The 21775-nt window shown below is 48.9% G+C and overlaps 1 protein-coding gene across 1 annotated transcript in view; it reads right to left on the bottom strand.

Annotated features, from left to right (window-relative positions):
- Nucleotides 1–467: 467 nt before the first annotated feature.
- myo1eb (myosin IEb) overlaps nucleotides 468–21775 on the bottom strand; it is a 28323-nt gene continuing 7015 nt past the window's right edge. Inside the window, exons 12-27 of the mRNA XM_012857626.3 lie at nucleotides 8462–8548; nucleotides 8269–8355; nucleotides 8014–8181; nucleotides 7832–7917; nucleotides 6650–6731; nucleotides 6363–6568; nucleotides 6143–6287; nucleotides 5871–5985; nucleotides 5625–5794; nucleotides 5319–5464; nucleotides 5055–5201; nucleotides 4290–4444; nucleotides 4137–4211; nucleotides 3869–4058; nucleotides 3624–3787; nucleotides 468–1801 (exon numbers count right to left, since the gene is read on the bottom strand). Coding sequence (XP_012713080.2) covers nucleotides 1725–1801; nucleotides 3624–3787; nucleotides 3869–4058; nucleotides 4137–4211; nucleotides 4290–4444; nucleotides 5055–5201; nucleotides 5319–5464; nucleotides 5625–5794; nucleotides 5871–5985; nucleotides 6143–6287; nucleotides 6363–6568; nucleotides 6650–6731; nucleotides 7832–7917; nucleotides 8014–8181; nucleotides 8269–8355; nucleotides 8462–8548 — 2100 coding nt within the window. The 3' untranslated portion in view covers nucleotides 468–1724. The remainder of the gene's footprint in view (nucleotides 1802–3623; nucleotides 3788–3868; nucleotides 4059–4136; nucleotides 4212–4289; nucleotides 4445–5054; nucleotides 5202–5318; nucleotides 5465–5624; nucleotides 5795–5870; nucleotides 5986–6142; nucleotides 6288–6362; nucleotides 6569–6649; nucleotides 6732–7831; nucleotides 7918–8013; nucleotides 8182–8268; nucleotides 8356–8461; nucleotides 8549–21775) is intronic.

Below are 21775 nucleotides of genomic sequence, written 5' to 3'. Positions count from 1 at the left end.
CAGAACCTTAAGAAACGTTGGGTCAGCGGGGATCAGTCTAAACACCTGCTGCGTTTAAAATAAAATGAATTACATTTTATTTTGTTAAATATGTTAAAAGGCACAGAACAGAAAGATGATCCACGAAACTTGTGAATTAACAGCTGTTGTAAAGACGAGTTTTATTGCAGGTCAAAATGGGAGCTATGCACATTTGTTTAGATTCAATTTGAGGCCTGAAGCATCCGATAAATTAGGGATGAGCTTAATGACAATAGGAATTTGATCAGTCTGAAAAGTTGAGTTCACACTGAATGCGATTTCGGCAACAAAGTTTTGCTTACCTGACATTGTTCACCTGCCGTTCACCCAACAGGCGACCAGCCAGAAATACTGCAGTGAAGTGGTGCTTTCTAGCTAATTAATGTTCATTTATTGAACAGAAAAGATTCACATCAATCCTTCCATGAGACTTAGATATATAGACACAATGTTTAGAACAGACGTTTATTGGTAAGGGAATCTGTCTTTTTTACAATATTGCTATATAAAGAATGATCCCGTCCTCCTGATTACTGTGACATGAAAAGCCAACCTAAGCGTCGAACAAGCGTATGCTGCTTTGCAACGTGTCCGGTGTGTTTCCTCCTTTCACAATAAAACCAGTGTCAGTTAAGGTGAATGCACTTCAGGGGCAACACCACAGCACAAATCAAATGGTGTCTGCAATGCAATGATGTATTGACAGAGTACATTAATATATAGTAAAGTAAGATATAGTATAAAATATTGATACTATTATTAGTAAAATACATCAATGGGTGTGTGCATATAGAACCCTTTAGCACGACTCACTTTAGTCTCACAGTAACAAAGCAAATAGCAGTTTCCAAAAATTAAAAGATTCTGGATAGGTCTTTAAATCAGAGATCATTTTTATTTGTTTGTAATATAGTCCAAAATGCATTTTAATCTAAAATTGGTTCCATTTGAGTTTAAAATGATTTATTTACAACTTAAGCGTAAATATGGAATATTCAGACTGTAAAAACAATGACCGATCAAAACACTAATCTCCATCAGCACCTGAAGGCAGCACTCCTTTCTGCAGGAACTCTGGGTAATGTAGTGGTGAGTTTTTTTGTTCAGTGTGCTGATGCAGGAATAACTGCTACAGCCTCCATCTGGCTCACATTAAACTGAACAAGATGTGATGAGAGATGAAAAAGAGAAGATTCAGGAAAAACGATAGAAGTGCAGATAAAAAAACAAAGTCAGCTCAGTAAATGGTTTTTTTATACTAAGATGGTGAAAACCTGAGAATTATTGGTTAAGGATTCCCAGAATGATCCAGACTGCTTCTGGATCAGATGGACCTGAACTAGCATCCAGGCCTGGAGGGGGCGCTAACTGACCTGTTTAGGTCTGTGGTATCAGGGATGTCAACAATGATCGAATTGCTCCTTTAAAATAGCTGAAGGGATCAGAGAACCATTTAAAACGTATCAAACTTTGGGGCTTTTCACTTTGGGTCCGACTGGACCAGTACTGAGCCCTGGCTGACCTCTGAGGATGAAGACTCTCTGGCCGATCGACAGTCGTCAGACGGGAACCTTTATGCGTTTGTTTCTGAATGTCTCCTGGTGTGGAATAATCTAATGTTCTGCTGATGTCCTGAACGCCACAGCGACCTCAGACTCCATCCTCAGCAGCAGGCTTAGGACATCTGAGCGCCGAAAGCAGGTCTAGATCTTCTCCACATAGTTTCCAGGGAACATCCCCTCTTTGCCCCGCAACCGGCCGAACCACCAACCAGACGAGTCTACAGAGACAAGAAGACGGCGATAAGAGTCCGACTCTACAGAACGTGTAGGAATCACAGGATGGACCATAGAACAAGTCTTTAGAACCTCATGTCTGCAGGTACCTGTGGTCCGCAAACAGCCCACATGACTCTAGGATAATACAGAGCAGTGCCTGAAGGGGGCGCTAGCTGTGGTATCGGTGTTCAATGATAAGAAGCACAACAGTGAACAGTGAAGGTAGCTGCAGCCAATCAAAGAGCAGACTTGTTTGATAGGTTGGACACTAAGGAGGGAGAGGGACAAGTGAATTTCTCCACTGTGAGATCAATAAAGCTTATCTTATTTAGGATTTCTACAGGTTGGTGAGGCAGAGATGGGAAGGATGCTCAGCAGGTCAGGGTGATTAAGGACCGATGTGAGATGTACTGACAGGTGCAACAAGTGTGATAGGAAGATGGAAGGAGTATTTTGAAGAGTTGATGAATGAGGAAAATGAGAGAAAGAGCAGAATTATGGAGCTTTGTGGATCAGGAAGTAGAATGAAGACAGAGTTCCATAAGCAGCAAAGATTAAAAAGTTTAATAAGACCTCAGAGAGCCAGAAGATGCCTGATGAATGGAGGATAAGTGCTGGTACCAATTTCCAGGAACAAGCTGCGGCAGCTGCAGAGGAATAAAGTTAATAAGTCAAACAATGACGTTACGGGAAAGAGTAGTGGAAGCTGGACTGAGGTCAGGAGTGATGGTCTGTGAGCAGCAGGATGGGTTCATGGCAAGAAAATGCAGGACTTTCTCCATCAACATCCTCAGAGAGGATCAGAGGGAGCTGGATCGTGTTTAATGGACCTAGAGACAGAATAACAGGATCCAGATAAGGAGCTGTGGCATTGAATGAGAAGGGCTGAAGTAGCAGAGAAAGACGTTAGACGGTGCAGCAGATGCTGTGGTGATGGACAGAGTGATGGGCGAGGTCAGACTGGACCTCTGCAGGCTCTGATGTTTGCAGATGATATTGTGATCTGTGGTGAGAGCAGGGTGGAGGTGGAGGAAAGTTTGCCCTGGAGAGGAATGAAGGTGAGCTGTAGGAGGACTGAAGTCTTGGCAAGAATTCAAAGGAAAAGAGAAGAAGATGGAGGTGAGACCAGAGATGTCTGGTTTAGAGACAGAGGAGCTGAGGATGAGACAGGAGGCAGAGATGAAGATGTTGAGCTTCTCTCTGGGAGAGACGAGGATGGAGAAGATCAGGAATGAGTTCAGAGGGACAGATCAGGTTAGATGTTCTGGAGATGAAGCCAGAGAGGCCAGACTGGACGTGTCCAGAGATCCGTAGGAGGACGCTGAGGCTGGATCTGCCAGGCTGGAGGTCTGGAGCAGATGTTCCTAAAGGCGGGGGTCAGGACACCCTGGGGGCAGCGAGACCTCCTGGGTGTCACGACATGATTTAAAGCTGATGTACGACAAAGATGACACTTTTCTGTATTAAACCGATACCAGAGTATAACTTTACAAGATGATCAACATTCGTCATTGTAATGCAATGGGAAGGCTTCACGTTTTTGTAAAAGTTCTTCTAAAAACATAACTTTATTCTCCTAATATTATGACTTCATTCTTACAATAAATCCCACCCGTCAAAAGGGGGTCTGTGGCACGGTTATTTTGGGAAGCCCTGGCCTAGAGGAAGATGGAAGAAGAGGTTTATGGATGGAGTTAAAGGGGACATGAAGGTAGTTGGTGAGAGAGAAGATGCAGCAGGAGGTGTGGTTACATGCAGACTCTGTGGCGACGCCTGAAAGAGAGAAGCCTGAAGAAGAAAGAGGAGGAGGAGTAACAGCAGTACCTTCAGTCAGAATCTCAATTATGTCATCAGTGTTGAAGCTGAGCTCATCGGTATCCTGGGCATCGTAGGCGTACAGAGCTCTGCACTGAGGAGACCGGGGTTTTGGTTTAGGCCGGCCAGCGCCTGGAACTGGTTTTACCTCCTTTGAAAGGCGCCTGTGGAGCCTGCAGGCAAAGAGCAGGGAGAATTATACCCACCAGCTGCTCATGTAACCTCTGAGAATACTGCAGCCGCTGGTACCCCACCCTGCTGCCCCCTGATCAGGGACGTTCATGAAGCCCATGTCCTGGTTCTGGGAACGCTGGGTACTGGGGCGGTGCTGGTTCTGGAGGCGGGGCAGGGTGGGCTGCTCCATACTGGACTGGTTCCTCAGAGTGGACCCTCTTGAGAAGGGTGGCTGTCCTCTGGGTGCTCCGCCCTCCCTGTGGTGAGGAGCTAAAGAAAAAGTAAAGAGAAAACCAGTAAACTATGAGCTCAGAAATGTTCTGAATCCAGAAGGTGTCCTGCAGGTACCCGAGTTGTTCTGGTAGGCCTGTGGAGCCTGGTGGCCCATGTAGCGGCTCTTGCGTTTATCTTTCCTGGTTGGTCCTGCAGATCAAACACAGGGAGAGAAGTGAAGGAGACACGAAGGTTCTGACACGGAGAACAAACTCTGGTAAAACTTACTGGAGTTCTTGGGGAGTCCTGGTCCAATGGAGACCTGCAGGACCTTCCCACTGGGTTTCAGCTCCGGCTCGTCGCCCTGGCCCACCTGGAACTGGATCTGCCTGGAGCCCGAAGAGCTAAACAGATGTCGGCCCTTCTTCACCTTAAACTCCAGACTGGGTTGAGACGGGGAGAAGAATGTGGAGCAGAAAGGTTCAATGTCAGAAGGTTTGCTGGTATGTTTATTTCTCTCTCTGCAGGTGTAGAAGCAGGGTTAGGGTTCTCTCTATTGTTCTCTCTATTTTTGTCACCTTTTCGGCATTTTGTCAAATCGTTTCCTCTTCTACCTGTTTTTGTGTCCATTGAACTTGAAATAGTCCCAGCATAAATTCTAATAAAACTTCTTGCATATATGCATCAAGCGGAGCTCTATGGTGAAAGCATTATGGCTCCACTGGGGAAATTAAATCTATTGTCGTTCAGAAAGCAATTGTTAATGCTGTGCTGCCAGACAGGACATAAAGAAGTGTCTTGATGAATCTGCATCCTGATGTGTTTCATAGTGACGGTCTGTGGACCTGCTGTGTTTTGATGAAGCCTTCAGTGCTTAACGCAGAGCATTATACCTACAAACTGTTTCTGGACCATCTAAAACAGCGTCTACGCCTTCAGCTGAAACAGGTCTTTACTAAAACAGGAAGTCAGACACCATCTGCCTAACTTCCACCTGCAGAGGGAGATCAGCCGAGAGCTTTTAGCAGCGGGGGGGGGGGGGGGGGTACTCACAGGTTGTTGAATTTCAGCGACAGTTTCTTCTCCGTTTTCTCCTGGTACCGTTTCACCAGCAGACTGAGGAACTCCGTCTTGAAGACGCTCTGCAGAACGCTGTCGTACTCTTCTTCATGGATGATGAAAAAGTCATCCTGTAGAGTGCTGGCGGAGACAGACGGACCGGGAAAAACCTCAGAACCTCACGTAGAAGCAATAATCACACACCTCCAGATATCACACTTCCCGTTTCTACTTTCAGCTCCGGTTCTGCTGGCTTACCTGAGAGAAACAGACTGGATTCTGTTAAGTTCAATCTTCCTCTTTAGAACCTCCTGGATCTGGCCTTTATCTGGACCCTGTTTCACCTTCTCTCGGCCAATCAAATACAGGAACTTTGGCGTCAGGATGAGGTCCCGTTTCACCGTCTGTAGAACAGCAAAAACAAGACAAGGTTCTAGTCCTGTTCTGAACCAGAACATTTGGACCACAGAAGTCCAGGGAGTTTAAGAAGAAGATGAGCGGACTTGATTAAATTCAGCACCAACTCAAAGTTCTAGGACTCCCGTTTCAACGAGTCGTTCTTACCTTAAATCTTCGGTCAAATTTCACCACCACGTCTGCAAAGTCAATCCTCTCTCTGCGGCCCACAAACTGTCGGATCTCAGGATGGTTGTCGGTACCGATGTAATCTCCCACAAAGTTCCTGTTGATGCTGTTTCTGCGGCGTTCCTTTTTGTTCAGAAGGACATCGGAGGCTGAAAAGAACCCAAATCAATCAATATTTAAACTGGACTCAGACTCTTCTGTCTCGTTTGAGGAAGACTGCCTGACCTTCCTCCCTCATCTTGACGTATTTGCGGACAGCGATGTGTTTACGCCACGCCTTCTGAATGACCCGGGCGTAACCGTTGTACTTCCTCTCACGCATCTCCTCCAACAGGAAAAGCTGCCAAAGAAAAGCCCTGACATCAGTTTTTACTGGACAGGCAGAACAGAACCTTCACTGTCACAGAATGAAGTCTCTGCTTCAGGATCTCTGGACCTTGGTGTTGGCAGGAACGTTTACTTCTAAAGTAGGAGGAAGACTTCCTGGGATCTCTTACCGACTCTGGTGCTTTGATGAAGACTTTGGCTTTTCCCAGCTGGAACTGGTCCTGATCCATGTTGACCGAGTTGAGGAGGTGCATCACTCCCTGCCGCTGGTCGCCCTTCCACTCAGGCCAGGTCTCTCTGGTCAAGATGGCATACCTGCAGACCACCAGACGCGCTTAGTGCATCGGCAGCAGCATGCGGTTCTGGTTTTTGCTGTGTTTGAAGTGGGACCTGTGCAGGAACTTGTTGAAGACTCGTCGGTAGGCGTATCCGGCTCGACGGACTCTGATGTTCTCTCGGAGCCCTAGGTACTCCACCTGATGCCTGACCCGGTTCTCCTCCCAGTCTCTGGCCCGTTTGGTCTCATTGGGTTTGATGCAGCGGATGTAGTGGGGGGTGCACTTCATCAGGGTCTGGACCAGACTGTTGGCTTGTTTCTGGAGGAGTTGGAGATTTAATGAGGGACCTGCTAACAACTGGATCAGTTGAACCTGGTACCTGTTGATGACCAGTCTCACCTTGATCTTGCTGCTGGCTGTGGATGGGCGCCCTCGTTTCTCCGCTTCTAGGTTCTCCGGGAACAGAGCTCTGATGAACAGACTGACCATGAAAGCAACACAGACAGGGTTAAGTATAATCTCATCATCTTTCCTAAAGCTGTGAGGGCTATGGCCTCCTGCTGAGAATCAAACCAGCAGCCCAGTTTATGGTCTTACACATTTACAAACATGCTGCTGGTTCCACAGCTTCTCGATCCGACGTCTCTCACATGCTAATGTCTCTGCACACTTTTTAACTCCTCAGGAGGTGTTGTTGGTGCATTCAGTTTGAACGTTATGTATTGATTAGTGTCACATAATGACAGTAAAGATCCTTGATCAAATATAGCCGTCTATCTTTTTCTGAATGTTAAAAACTCACCTCTGATTTAACTATGACATTTTATTTTCAAAGGTAAATACTTTAATGAGTTTCACTTTCTTCACTCCAGGTCTATTAAAATTAGACTAATGAGGTTAAATGAGTTTAATGTTGTGCAGCTACAACAGCTGTCCATTTGAAGGCGCTATTGTTTTAAACCTGTCTCTGATTTGGGTTGACCCAAATGTACGGCGTAAAATAACTGTCAATATAAACCTACACATTTGTAAATCTAAGTCAATAAACGTGAATAAATTTAGGGTTTGTATTTGGTCCTGGTTGTCAACTCATACATACGTGTAACATTTAGATCTTTCATCTGTGAGAATATAAGTTTAGAAGTTACAACTTTGCAAAAATACAAGAACAAATCATACATTTATGAATCTACAGCCTCTGGAGCTATTACGCATCCTACCAGCTGGTGGCAGTAATGACATGTGACTACAGATGTTTCATCTGTGAGAATGCAAGTGCTGTTTTCCTCTTCTTTCTTTCTCTTCTTGTTTAATGGTGGTTGGTGAAAAACGTTTAAGTTCATCACCGCTACCATCTGGTAAGGAGTGCAGAACAGCTTCATCGGGGTTGTAGAGTCGTAATCGTACGTTTGTGATTCATATTTGCGCTGTAGCAAAGTTGTAACTCTGTATTTCATAACTTCTAAACTTGTATTCTCCATGCATACATTTATATTGACAGTTTTCCTACCCCATACAAATGTCCTCCTAAACCAGAGATGTCCTCATAAAGATGTTTAGTTGAATACTCAGAGTACTCACAACTCGCTGCTCTGCATCAGCTCAATGATGTCGTTGAACAGAACGTCTCTGTTCCGCTCACAGAACCCGTTAACGTCATACGACACCTGAGAGAGAGACAGGTGAGCTTCAATGAGAAAGACGTAGCAAGGTAGAGGTGGTACAGGTGTGGTGAACACGTTTAGTTGTGTGCAGCAGAGGACCTTGCCCGCATAGTGGTGGACGATGAAGCCTTTGTTCCAGCTGCTGAAGTGCTCGTGTGATCCGATTTGTCCCTGCAGCTTCTGCAACAGAGTCTGATCTGCCCCCTCACCTTTGGCGTGCATTGTAGCGCACACATCATCCAGGATGCTCATGACCCCAGGAGGATTCTGTGGGGGGGGGGGGGGGGGACAGAGGAAGTGATGCGTGGTTAAGCCCCCCCCAACAAAGCTGTATTCTCAAATGATTCAACTCACCAGTTTGGACTCGATGAGGTCACAGACCACCTTGTTGTTAAAATACTCAATGGGAGTCCATTTGATCCCTTCCTGGACATATTCCTCCTGCAGGAATTCAGGGCCACCATCAGAACCAAGACAAACGCCTCCAAATGACAGAACAGATCTTTGAGGAGAAATCTTCATGAACCCAGAATAATGTCTAAGTTACCTGTTCAGCCTTCAGTGTTAGCTCGATAAAGATCTGCTGCAGCTTCTCGTTCACAAAGTTGATGCAGAACTGCTCAAAGCCGTTTCGCTGAAACAAAGAAAGAGGAACTGTTCTATATTTTAACCCTGTAGGTTAAAATACTCATTTTAACCTACAGAGGGCAGCATCACTCTGACAAGACTTTAAATATTGTAAAACTGAGAAAAAAAAGAGAAACCTGGTTGCAAATGAAGCTGAAAAGTCAGGCTCCATCTGAATACCCTTAATAACAGCCTCTAGCTCCTAGCTCCTGTTCCTAGTTCCTGTTCCTAGCTCCTACCCAGATCTGAATAACAGCTGATGATCTTCGTCAATATGGTTCTGAAGTCTCAGGATCCGTCTGAAATGTTCTAGCTCCTATCTCCTATCTCCTAGCTCCTACCTCCTGCTCCCTGACCTTTCCTGGGTCAGCAGAACTCCATCAGGGAGGAAAGGAGCTTCAGCTGCTGAGCTGATTCCAGACTTTAACTCTGACGTCATTAGTGACGGAAACATGGAGGATGGAGTCAGAAACATGGAGGATGGAGTCAGAGACATGGAGGATGGAGTCAGAAACATGGAGGATGGAGTCAGAAACATGGAGGATGGAGTCAGAGACACGGAGGATGGAGTCAGAAAGATGGAGGATGGAGTCAGAAAGATGGAGGATGGAGTCAGAAAGATGGAGGATGGAGTCAGAGACGTGGAGGATGGAGTCAGAGACGCGGAGGATGGAGTCAGAGACATGGAAGATGGAGTCAGAAACATGGAGGATGGAGTCAGAAACATGGAGGATGGAGTCAGAATCATGGAGTCAGAAACATGGAGTCAGAAACATGGAGGATGGAGTCAGAAACATGGAGGATGGAGTCAGAGACATGGAGGATGGAGTCAGAGACATGGAGGATGGAGTCAGAGACATGGAAGATGGAGTCAGAAACATGGAGGATGGAGTCAGAGACATGGGGGATGGAGTCAGAAACATGGAGGATGGAGTCAGAATCATGGAGTCAGAAACATGGAGGATGGAGTCAGAGACATGGAGGATGGAGTCAGAAACATGGAGGATGGAGTCAGAGACATGGAGGATGGAGTCAGAAAGATGGAGGATGGAGTCAGAAAGATGGAGGATGGAGTCAGAGACGCGGAGGATGGAGTCAGAGACGTGGAGGATGGAGTCAGAAACACGGAGGATGGAGTCAGAGACATGGAGGATGGAGTCAGAGACATGGAGGATGGAGTCAGAGACATGGAGGATGGAGTCAGAGACATGGAGGATGGAGTCAGAAAGATGGAGGATGGAGTCAGAAAGATGGAGGATGGAGTCAGAGACGTGGAGGATGGAGTCAGAGACATGGAGGATGGAGTCAGAATCATGGAAGATGGAGTCAGAAACATGGAGGATGGAGTCAGAGACATGGAGGATGGAGTCAGAAACATGGAGGATGGAGTCAGAATCATGGAGTCAGAAACATGGAGGATGGAGTCAGAGACATGGAGGATGGAGTCAGAAACATGGAGGATGGAGTCAGAAACATGGAGGATGGAGTCAGAGACATGGAGGATGGAGTCAGAAACATGGAGGATGGAGTCAGAAACATGGAGGATGGAGTCAGAGACATGGAGGATGGAGTCAGAAACATGGAGTCAGAAACATGGAGGATGGAGTCAGAGACATGGAGGATGGAGTCAGAGACATGGAGGATGGAGTCAGAGACGTGGAGGATGGAGTCAGAGACATGGAGGATGGAGTCAGAGACATGGAGGATGGAGTCAGAGACGTGGAGGATGGAGTCAGAAACGTGGAGGATGGAGTCAGAAAGATGGAGGATGGAGTCAGAGACGTGGAGGATGGAGTCAGAAACATGGAGGATGGAGTCAGAAACATGGAGGATGGAGTCAGAAACATGGAGTCAGAGACATGGAGGATGGAGTCAGAGACGCGGAGGATGGAGTCAGAAACATGGAGTCAGAGACATGGAGGATGGAGTCAGAGACGCGGAGGATGGAGGAGTCAGAGAACGGAGGATGGAGTCAATTCCTGGAGGGATGGAGTCAGAGACACGGAGGATGGAGTCAGAAACATGGGAGGATGGAGTCAGGAGACATGGAGGATGGAAGGTCAGAGACATGGCGGCTGGAGTCAGAGAGACATGGATGATGGAGTCAGGAATCATGGAGGGATGGACGTCCGAGAAACCCATGGAGGATGGAGTCAGAGACATGGAGGATGGAGTCAGAAACATGGAGGATGGAGTCAGAACAGGGAGGATGGAGTCAGAGGACATGGAGCGATGGAGTCAGAAACATGGAGTCAGAAACATGGAGGATGGAGTCAGAGACATGGAGGATGGAGTCAGAGACGTGGAGGATGGAGTCAGAGACATGGAGGATGGAGTCAGAAACGTGGGGGAGGATGGAGTCAGAAAGATGGAGGATGGAGTCAGAGAGACGTGGAGGATGGAGTCAGAAACATGGAGTCAGAGAAAGAAATGGAGGATGGAGTCAGAGACCGCGGAGGATGGAGTCAGAAACATGGAGTCAGAGACATGGAGGATGGAGTCAGAGACATGGAGGATGATGGAGTCAGAAAATGGAGTCAGGACATGGAGGATGGAGTCAGAGACATGGAGGATGGAGTCAGAAACGTGGAGGAGGGAGTCAGAAAGATGGAGGATGGAGTCAGAGACGTGGAGGATGGAGTCAGAAACATGGAGTCAGAGACATGGAGGATGGAGTCAGAGACGCGGAGGATGGAGTCAGAAAACATGGAGTCAGAGACATGGAGGATGGAGTCAGAGACGCGGAGGATGGAGTCAGAGACACGGAGAGATGGAGTCAGAATCATGGAGGATGAGTCAGAGACACGGAGGATGGAGTCAGAAACATGGAGGATGGAAGTCAGAGACATGGAGGATGGAGTCAGAGACATGGAGGATGGAGTCAGAGACATGGAGGATGGAGTCAGAAACATGGAGGATGGAGTCAGAGACACGGAGGATGGAGGTCAGAGACATGGGAGGATGGAGTCAGAGGACACCGGAGGATGGAGTCAGAATCATGGAGGATGGAGTCAGAAGACACGGAGGATGGAGTCAGAATCATGGAGGATGGAGTCAGAAACATGGAGGATGGAGTCAGAGACATGGAGGATGGAGTCAGAATCATGAAGGATGGAGTCAGAGACACGGAGGATGGAGTCAGAGACATGGAGGATGGAGTCAGAGACACGGAGGATGGAGTCAGAGACATGGAGGATGGAGTCAGAAAGATGGAGGATGGAGTCAGAGACATGGAGGATAGAGTCAGAAAGATAGAGGATGGAGTCAGAAACATGGAGGATGGAGTCAGAGACGCGGAGGATGGAGTCAGAGACACGGAGGATGGAGTCAGAGACACGGAGGATGGAGTCAGAAACATGGAGGATGGAGTCAGAGACATGGAGGATGGAGTCAGAATCATGAAGGATGGAGTCAGAGACACGGAGGATGGAGTCAGAGACATGGAGGATGGAGTCAGAGACACGGAGGATGGAGTCAGAAAGATGGAGGATGGAGTCAGAAAGATGGAGGATGGAGTCAGAGACATGGAGGATAGAGTCAGAATCATGGAGGATGGAGTCAGAATCATGGAGGATGGAGTCAGAGACATGGAGGATGGAGTCAGAGACATGGAGGATGGAGTCAGAGACATGGAGGATGGAGTCATAGACATGGAAGATGGAGTCAGAAACATGGAGGATGGAGTCAGAGACATGGAGGATGGAGTCAGAAACATGGAGGATGGAGTCAGAGACATGGAGGATGGAGTCAGAAACATGGAGGATGGAGTCAGAATCATGGAGTCAGAAACATGGAGGATGGAGTCAGAGACATGGAGGATGGAGTCAGAAACATGGAGGATGGAGTCAGAGACATGGAGGATGGAGTCAGAAAGATGGAGGATGGAGTCAGAGACATGGAGGATAGAGTCAGAATCATGGAGGATGGAGTCAGAATCATGGAGGATGGAGTCAGAGACATGGAGGATGGAGTCAGAGACATGGAGGATGGAGTCAGAGACATGGAGGATGGAGTCATAGACATGGAAGATGGAGTCAGAAACATGGAGGATGGAGTCAGAGACATGGAGGATGGAGTCAGAAACATGGAGGATGGAGTCAGAGACATGGAGGGATGGAGTCAGAAACATGGAGGATGGAGTCAGAATCATGGAGTCAGAAACATGGAGGATGGAGTCAGAGACATGGAGGATGGAGTCAGAAACATGGAGGATGGAGTCAGAGACATGGAGGATGGAGTCAGAAAGATGGAGGATGGAGTCAGAAAGATGGAGGATGGAGTCAGAGACGCGGAGGATGGAGTCAGAGACGTGGAGGATGGAGTCAGAAACACGGAGGATGGAGTCAGAGACATGGAGGATGGAGTCAGAGACATGGAGGATGGAGTCAGAGACATGGAGGATGGAGTCAGAAAGATGGAGGATGGAGTCAGAAAGATGGAGGATGGAGTCAGAGACGTGGAGGATGGAGTCAGAGACATGGAGGATGGAGTCAGAATCATGGAAGATGGAGTCAGAAACATGGAGGATGGAGTCAGAGACATGGAGGATGGAGTCAGAAACATGGAGGATGGAGTCAGAATCATGGAGTCAGAAACATGGAGGATGGAGTCAGAGACATGGAGGATGGAGTCAGAAACATGGAGGATGGAGTCAGAAACATGGAGGATGGAGTCAGAGACATGGAGGATGGAGTCAGAAACATGGAGTCAGAAACATGGAGGATGGAGTCAGAAACATGGAGGATGGAGTCAGAGACATGGAGGATGGAGTCAGAAACATGGAGTCAGAAACATGGAGGATGGAGTCAGAGACATGGAGGATGGAGTCAGAGACATGGAGGATGGAGTCAGAGACATGGAGGATGGAGTCAGAGACGTGGAGGATGGAGTCAGAGACATGGAGGATGGAGTCAGAGACATGGAGGATGGAGTCAGAAACGTGGAGGATGGAGTCAGAAAGATGGAGGATGGAGTCAGAGACGTGGAGGATGGAGTCAGAAACATGGAGTCAGAGACATGGAGGATGGAGTCAGAGACGCGGAGGATGGAGTCAGAAACATGGAGTCAGAGACATGGAGGATGGAGTCAGAGACGCGGAGGATGGAGTCAGAGACACGGAGGATGGAGTCAGAATCATGGAGGATGGAGTCAGAGACACGGAGGATGGAGTCAGAAACATGGAGGATGGAGTCAGAGACATGGAGGATGGAGTCAGAGACATGGAGGATGGAGTCAGAGACATGGAGGATGGAGTCAGAATCATGGAGGATGGAGTCAGAAACATGGAGGATGGAGTCAGAGACATGGAGGATGGAGTCAGAAACATGGAGGATGGAGTCAGAAACATGGAGGATGGAGTCAGAGACATGGAGGATGGAGTCAGAAACATGGAGTCAGAAACATGGAGGATGGGTCAGAGACATGGAGGATGGAGTCAGAGACATGGAGGATGGAGTCAGAGACGTGGAGGATGGAGTCAGAGACATGGAGGATGGAGTCAGATGACATGGAGGATGGAGTCAGGAAACGTGGAGGATGGAGTCAGAAAGATGGAGGATGGAGTCAGAGACGTGGAGGATGGAGTCAGAAACATGGAGTCAGAGAAATGGAGGATGGAGTCAGAGACGCGGAGGATGGAGTCAGAAACATGGAGTCAGAGACATGGAGGATGGAGTCAGAGACATGGAGGATGGAGTCAGAAACATGGAGTCAGAGACATGGAGGATGGAGTCAGAGACATGGAGGATGGAGTCAGAAACGTGGAGGATGGAGTCAGAAAGATGGAGGATGGAGTCAGAGACGTGGAGGATGGAGTCAGAAACATGGAGTCAGAGGACATGGAGGATGGAGTCAGAGACATGGAGGATGGAGTCAGAAACGTGGAGGATGGAGTCAGAAAGATGGAGGATGGAGTCAGAGACGTGGAGGATGGAGTCAGAAACATGGAGTCAGAGACGCGGAGGATGGAGTCAGAACATGGAGTCAGAGACATGGAGGATGGAGTCAGAGACGCGGAGGAGGATGGAGTCAGAGACACGGAGGATGGAGTCAGAATCATGGAGGATGGAGTCAGAGACACGGAGGATGGAGTCAGAAACATGGAGGATGGAGTCAGAGACATGGAGGATGGAGTCAGAGACATGGAGGATGGGAGTCAGAGACATGGAGGATGGAGTCAGAGACATGGAGGATGGAGTCAGAAACATGGAGGATGGAGTCAGAGACATGGAGGATGGAGTCAGAGACATGGAGGATGGAGTCAGAAACATGGAGGATGGAGTCAGAGACACGGAGGATGGGTCAGAGACATGGAGGATGGAGTCAGAGACACGGAGGATGGAGTCAGAATCACTGGAGGATGGAGTCAGAGACACGGAGGATGGAGTCAGAATCATGGAGGATGGAGTCAGAAACATGGAGGATGGAGTCAGAGACATGGAGGATGGAGTCAGAATCATGAAGGATGGAGTCAGAGACATGGAGGATGGAGTCAGAGACGCGGAGGATGGAGTCAGAGACACGGAGGATGGAGTCAGAAACATGGAGGATGGAGTCAGAGACATGGAGGATGGAGTCAGAATCATGAAGGATGGAGTCAGAGACACGGAGGATGGAGTCAGAGACATGGAGGATGGAGTCAGAGACACGGAGGATGGAGTCAGAGACATGGAGGATGGAGTCAGAAAGATGGAGGATGGAGTCAGAGACATGGAGGATAGAGTCAGAATCATGGAGGATGGAGTCAGAATCATGGAGGATGGAGTCAGAGACATGGAGGATGGAGTCAGAAACATGGAGGATGGAGTCAGAAACATGGAGGATGGAGTCAGAGACATGGAGGATGGAGTCAGAGACATGAGGATGGAGTCAGAAGAACATGGAGGATGGAGTCAGAAACATGGAGGATGGAGTCAGAATCATGGAGTCAGAAACATGGAGGATGGAGTCAGAGACATGGAGGATGGAGTCAGAGACATGGAGGATGGAGTCAGAAACATGGAGTCAGAGACACGGAAGATGGAGTCAGAGACATGGAGGATGGAGTCAGAGACATGGAGGATGGAGTCAGAGACGTGGAGGATGGAGTCAGAGACGTGGAGGATGGAGTCAGAGACGTGGAGGATGGAGTCAGAGACATGGAGGATGGAGTCAGAAAGATGGAGGATGGAGTCAGAAAGATGGAGGATGGAGTCAGAGACATGGAGGATGGAGTCAGAAACATGGAGGATGGAGTCAGAGACATGGAGGATGGAGTCAGAGACATGGAGGATGGAGTCAGAAACATGGAGGATGGAGTCAGAAACATGGAGGATGGAGTCAGAATCATGGAGTCAGAAACATGGAGGATGGAGTCAGAGACATGGAGGATGGAGTCAGAGACATGGAGGATGGAGTCAGAAACATGGAGTCAGAGACACGGAAGATGGAGTCAGAGACATGGAGGATGGAGTCAGAGACATGGAGGATGGAGTCAGAGACGTGGAGGATGGAGTCAGAGACATGGAGGATGGAGTCAGAAACATGGAGTCAGAGACACGGAAGATGGAGTCAGAGACATGGAGGATGGAGTCAGAGACATGGAGGATGGAGTCAGAGACGTGGAGGATGGAGTCAGAGACGTGGAGGATGGAGTCAGAGACGTGGAGGATGGAGTCAGAGACATGGAGGATGGAGTCAGAAACGTGGAGGATGGAGTCAGAAAGATGGAGGATGGAGTCAGAGACGTGGAGGATGGAGTCAGAAACATGGAGTCAGAGACATGGAGGATGGAGTCAGAGACGCGGAGGATGGAGTCAGAGACACGGAGGATGGAGTCAGAATCATGGAGGATGGAGTCAGAGACACGGAGGATGGAGTCAGAAACATGGAGGATGGAGTCAGAGACATGGAGGATGGAGTCAGAGACATGGAGGATGGAGTCAGAGACATGGAGGATGGAGTCAGAAACATGGAGGATGGAGTCAGAGACACGGAGGATGGAGTCAGAGACATGGAGGATGGAGTCAGAGACACGGAGGATGGAGTCAGAATCATGGAGGATGGAGTCAGAGACACGGAGGATGGAGTCAGAATCATGGAGGATGGAGTCAGAAACATGGAGGATGGAGTCAGAGACATGGAGGATGGAGTCAGAATCATGAAGGATGGAGTCAGAGACATGGAGGATGGAGTCAGAGACGCGGAGGATGGAGTCAGAGACACGGAGGATGGAGTCAGAGACACGGAGGATGGAGTCAGAGACACGGAGGATGGAGTCAGAGACACGGAGGATGGAGTCAGAAACATGGAGGATGGAGTCAGAAAGATGGAGGATGGAGTCAGAAAGATGGAGGATGGAGTCAGAGACATGGAGGATGGAGTCAGAATCATGGAGGATGGAGTCAGAAAGATGGAGGATGGAGTCAGAAAGATGGAGGATGGAGTCAGAGACATGGAGGATGGAGTCAGAATCATGGAGGATGGAGTCAGAAACATGGAGGATGGAGTCAGAGACATGGAGGATGGAGTCAGAATCATGAAGGATGGAGTCAGAGACACGGAGGATGGAGTCAGAGACATGGAGGATGGAGTCAGAAAGATGGAGGATGGAGTCAGAGACATGGAGGATAGAGTCAGAATCATGGAGGATGGAGTCAGAATCATGGAGGATGGAGTCAGAAACATGGAGGATGGAGTCAGAAACATGGAGGATGGAGTCAGAAACACGGAGGATGGAGTCAGAGACATGGAGGATGGAGTCAGAGACATGGAGGATGGAGTCAGAGACATGGAGGATGGAGTCAGAAACACGGAGGATGGAGTCAGAATCATGGAGTCAGAAACATGGAGGATGGAGTCAGAAACATGGAGGATGGAGTCAGAGACATGGATGATGGAGTCAGAAACATGGAGGACGGAGTCAGAGACGTGGAGGATGGAGTCAGAGACATGGAGGATGGAGTCAGAAACATGGAGGATGGAGTCAGAAAGATGGAGGATGGAGTCAGAAAGATGGAGGATGGAGTCAGAAACATGGAGGATGGAGTCAGAAACATGGAGGATGGAGTCAGAGACACGGAGGATGGAGTCAGAATCATGGAGTCAGAAACATGGAGGATGGAGTCAGAGACATGGAGGATGGAGTCAGAAACATGGAGGATGGAGTCAGAAACATGGAGGATGGAGTCAGAGACACGGAGGATGGAGTCAGAGACACGGAGGATGGAGTCAGAAACACGGAGGATGGAGTCAGAAACACGGAGGATTGAGTCAGAAACATGGAGGATGGAGTCAGAAACATGGAGGATGGAGTCAGAGACATGGAGGATGGAGTCAGAAACATGGAGTCAGAGACATGGAGGATGGAGTCAGAGACATGGAGGATGGAGTCAGAAACGTGGAGGATGGAGTCAGAAAGATGGAGGATGGAGTCAGAGACGTGGAGGATGGAGTCAGAAACATGGAGTCAGAGACATGGAGGATGGAGTCAGAGACGCGGAGGATGGAGTCAGAAACATGGAGTCAGAGACATGGAGGATGGAGTCAGAGACGCGGAGGATGGAGTCAGAGACACGGAGGATGGAGTCAGAATCATGGAGGATGGAGTCAGAGACACGGAGGATGGAGTCAGAAACATGGAGGATGGAGTCAGAGACATGGAGGATGGAGTCAGAGACATGGAGGATGGAGTCAGAGACATGGAGGATGGAGTCAGAGACATGGAGGATGGAGTCAGAGACATGGAGGATGGAGTCAGAAACATGGAGGATGGAGTCAGAGACATGGAGGATGGAGTCAGAGACATGGAGGATGGAGTCAGAAACATGGAGGATGGAGTCAGAGACACGGAGGATGGAGTCAGAGACATGGAGGATGGAGTCAGAGACACGGAGGATGGAGTCAGAATCATGGAGGATGGAGTCAGAGACACGGAGGATGGAGTCAGAATCATGGAGGATGGAGTCAGAAACATGGAGGATGGAGTCAGAGACATGGAGGATGGAGTCAGAATCATGAAGGATGGAGTCAGAGACATGGAGGATGGAGTCAGAGACGCGGAGGATGGAGTCAGAGACACGGAGGATGGAGTCAGAGACACGGAGGATGGAGTCAGAAACATGGAGGATGGAGTCAGAGACATGGAGGATGGAGTCAGAATCATGAAGGATGGAGTCAGAGACACGGAGGATGGAGTCAGAGACATGGAGGATGGAGTCAGAGACACGGAGGATGGAGTCAGAGACATGGAGGATGGAGTCAGAAAGATGGAGGATGGAGTCAGAGACATGGAGGATAGAGTCAGAATCATGGAGGATGGAGTCAGAATCATGGAGGATGGAGTCAGAGACATGGAGGATGGAGTCAGAAACATGGAGGATGGAGTCAGAAACATGGAGGATGGAGTCAGAGACATGGAGGATGGAGTCAGAGACATGGAGGATGGAGTCAGAAACATGGAGGATGGAGTCAGAAACATGGAGGATGGAGTCAGAATCATGGAGTTAGAAACATGGAGGATGGAGTCAGAGACATGGAGGATGGAGTCAGAGACATGGAGGATGGAGTCAGAAACATGGAGTCAGAGACACGGAAGATGGAGTCAGAGACATGGAGGATGGAGTCAGAGACATGGAGGATGGAGTCAGAGACGTGGAGGATGGAGTCAGAGACGTGGAGGATGGAGTCAGAGACGTGGAGGATGGAGTCAGAGACATGGAGGATGGAGTCAGAAAGATGGAGGATGGAGTCAGAAAGATGGAGGATGGAGTCAGAGACATGGAGGATGGAGTCAGAAACATGGAGGATGGAGTCAGAGACATGGAGGATGGAGTCAGAGACATGGAGGATGGAGTCAGAAACATGGAGGATGGAGTCAGAAACATGGAGGATGGAGTCAGAATCATGGAGTCAGAAACATGGAGAGGATGGAGTCAGAGACATGGAGGATGGAAGTCAGAGACATGGAGGATGGATGTCAGAAACATGGAGTCAGAGACACGGAAGATGGAGTCAGAGACATGGAGGATGGAGTCAGAGACATGGAGGATGGAGTCAGAGACGTGGAGGATGGAGTCAGAGACATGGAGGATGGAGTCAGAAACATGGAGTCAGAGACACGGAAGATGGAGTCAGAGACATGGAGGATGGAGTCAGAGACATGGAGGATGGAGTCAGAGACGTGGAGGATGGAGTCAGAGACGTGGAGGATGGAGTCAGAGACGTGGAGGATGGAGTCAGAGACATGGAGGATGGAGTCAGAAACGTGGAGGATGGAGTCAGAAAGATGGAGGATGGAGTCAGAGGACGTGGAGGATGGAGTCAGAAACATGGAGGTCAGAGACATGGAGGATGGAGTCAGAGACGCGGAGGATGGAGTCAGAGACACGGAGGATGGAGTCAGAATCATGGAGGATGGAGTCAGAGACACGGAGGATGGAGTCAGAAACATGGAGGATGGAGTCAGAGACATGGAGGATGGAGTCAGAGACATGGAGGATGGAGTCAGAGACATGGAGGATGGAGTCAGAAACATGGAGGATGGAGTCAGAGACACGGAGGGATGGAGTCAGAGACATGGAGGATGGAGTCAGAGACACGGAGGATGGAGTCAGAATCATGGAGGATGGAGTCAGAGACACGGAGGATGGAGTCAGAATCATGGAGGATGGAGTCAGAAACATGGAGGATGGAGTCAGAGACATGGAGGATGGAGTCAGAATCATGAAGGATGGAGTCAGAGACATGGAGGATGGAGTCAGAGACGCGGAGGATGGAGTCAGAGACACGGAGGATGGAGTCAGAGACACGGAGGATGGAGTCAGAGACACGGAGGATGGAGTCAGAGACACGGAGGATGGAGTCAGAAACATGGAGGATGGAGTCAGAAAGATGGAGGATGGAGTCAGAAAGATGGAGGATGGAGTCAGAGACATGGAGGATGGAGTCAGAATCATGGAGGATGGAGTCAGAAAGATGGAGGATGGAGTCAGAAAGATGGAGGATGGAGTCAGAGACATGGAGGATGGAGTCAGAATCATGGAGGATGGAGTCAGAAACATGGAGGATGGAGTCAGAGACATGGAGGATGGAGTCAGAATCATGAAGGATGGAGTCAGAGACACGGAGGATGGAGTCAGAGACATGGAGGATGGAGTCAGAAAGATGGAGGATGGAGTCAGAGACATGGAGGATAGAGTCAGAATCATGGAGGATGGAGTCAGAATCATGGAGGATGGAGTCAGAAACATGGAGGATGGAGTCAGAAACATGGAGGATGGAGTCAGAAACACGGAGGATGGAGTCAGAGACATGGAGGATGGAGTCAGAGACATGGAGGATGGAGTCAGAGACATGGAGGATGGAGTCAGAAACACGGAGGATGGAGTCAGAATCATGGAGTCAGAAACATGGAGGATGGAGTCAGAAACATGGAGGATGGAGTCAGAGACATGGATGATGGAGTCAGAAACATGGAGGACGGAGTCAGAGACGTGGAGGATGGAGTCAGAGACATGGAGGATGGAGTCAGAAACATGGAGGATGGAGTCAGAAAGATGGAGGATGGAGTCAGAAAGATGGAGGATGGAGTCAGAAACATGGAGGATGGAGTCAGAAACATGGAGGATGGAGTCAGAGACACGGAGGATGGAGTCAGAATCATGGAGTCAGAAACATGGAGGATGGAGTCAGAGACATGGAGGATGGAGTCAGAAACATGGAGGATGGAGTCAGAAACATGGAGGATGGAGTCAGAGACACGGAGGATGGAGTCAGAGACACGGAGGATGGAGTCAGAAACACGGAGGATGGAGTCAGAAACACGGAGGATTGAGTCAGAAACATGGAGGATGGAGTCAGAAACATGGAGGATGGAGTCAGAAACATGGAGGATGGAGTCAGAGACATGGAGGATGGAGTCAGAGACATGGAGGATGGAGTCAGAAACATGGAGTCAGAAACATGGAGGATGGAGTCAGAAACATGGAGGATGGAGTCAGAGTCATGGAGGATGGAGTCAGAGACATGGAGGATGGAGTCAGAAACATGGAGGATGGAGTCAGAAACATGGAGTCAGAAACATGGAGGATGGAGTCAGAGACATGGAGGATGGAGTCAGAGACATGGAGGATGGAGTCAGAGACATGGAGGATGGAGTCAGAGACGTGGAGGATGGAGTCAGAAACATGGAGGATGGAGTCAGAGACACGGAGGATGGAGTCAGAAACATGGAGGATGGAGTCAGAAACATGGAGGA

The sequence above is a fragment of the Fundulus heteroclitus genome, chromosome 3 (assembly GCF_011125445.2).
Source record: "Fundulus heteroclitus isolate FHET01 chromosome 3, MU-UCD_Fhet_4.1, whole genome shotgun sequence".
Taxonomy (NCBI): Eukaryota; Metazoa; Chordata; class Actinopteri; order Cyprinodontiformes; family Fundulidae; genus Fundulus; species Fundulus heteroclitus.
The sequence above is the reverse complement of the archived record's forward strand: the minus strand, read 5'-3'. Positions and strand labels throughout refer to the sequence as shown.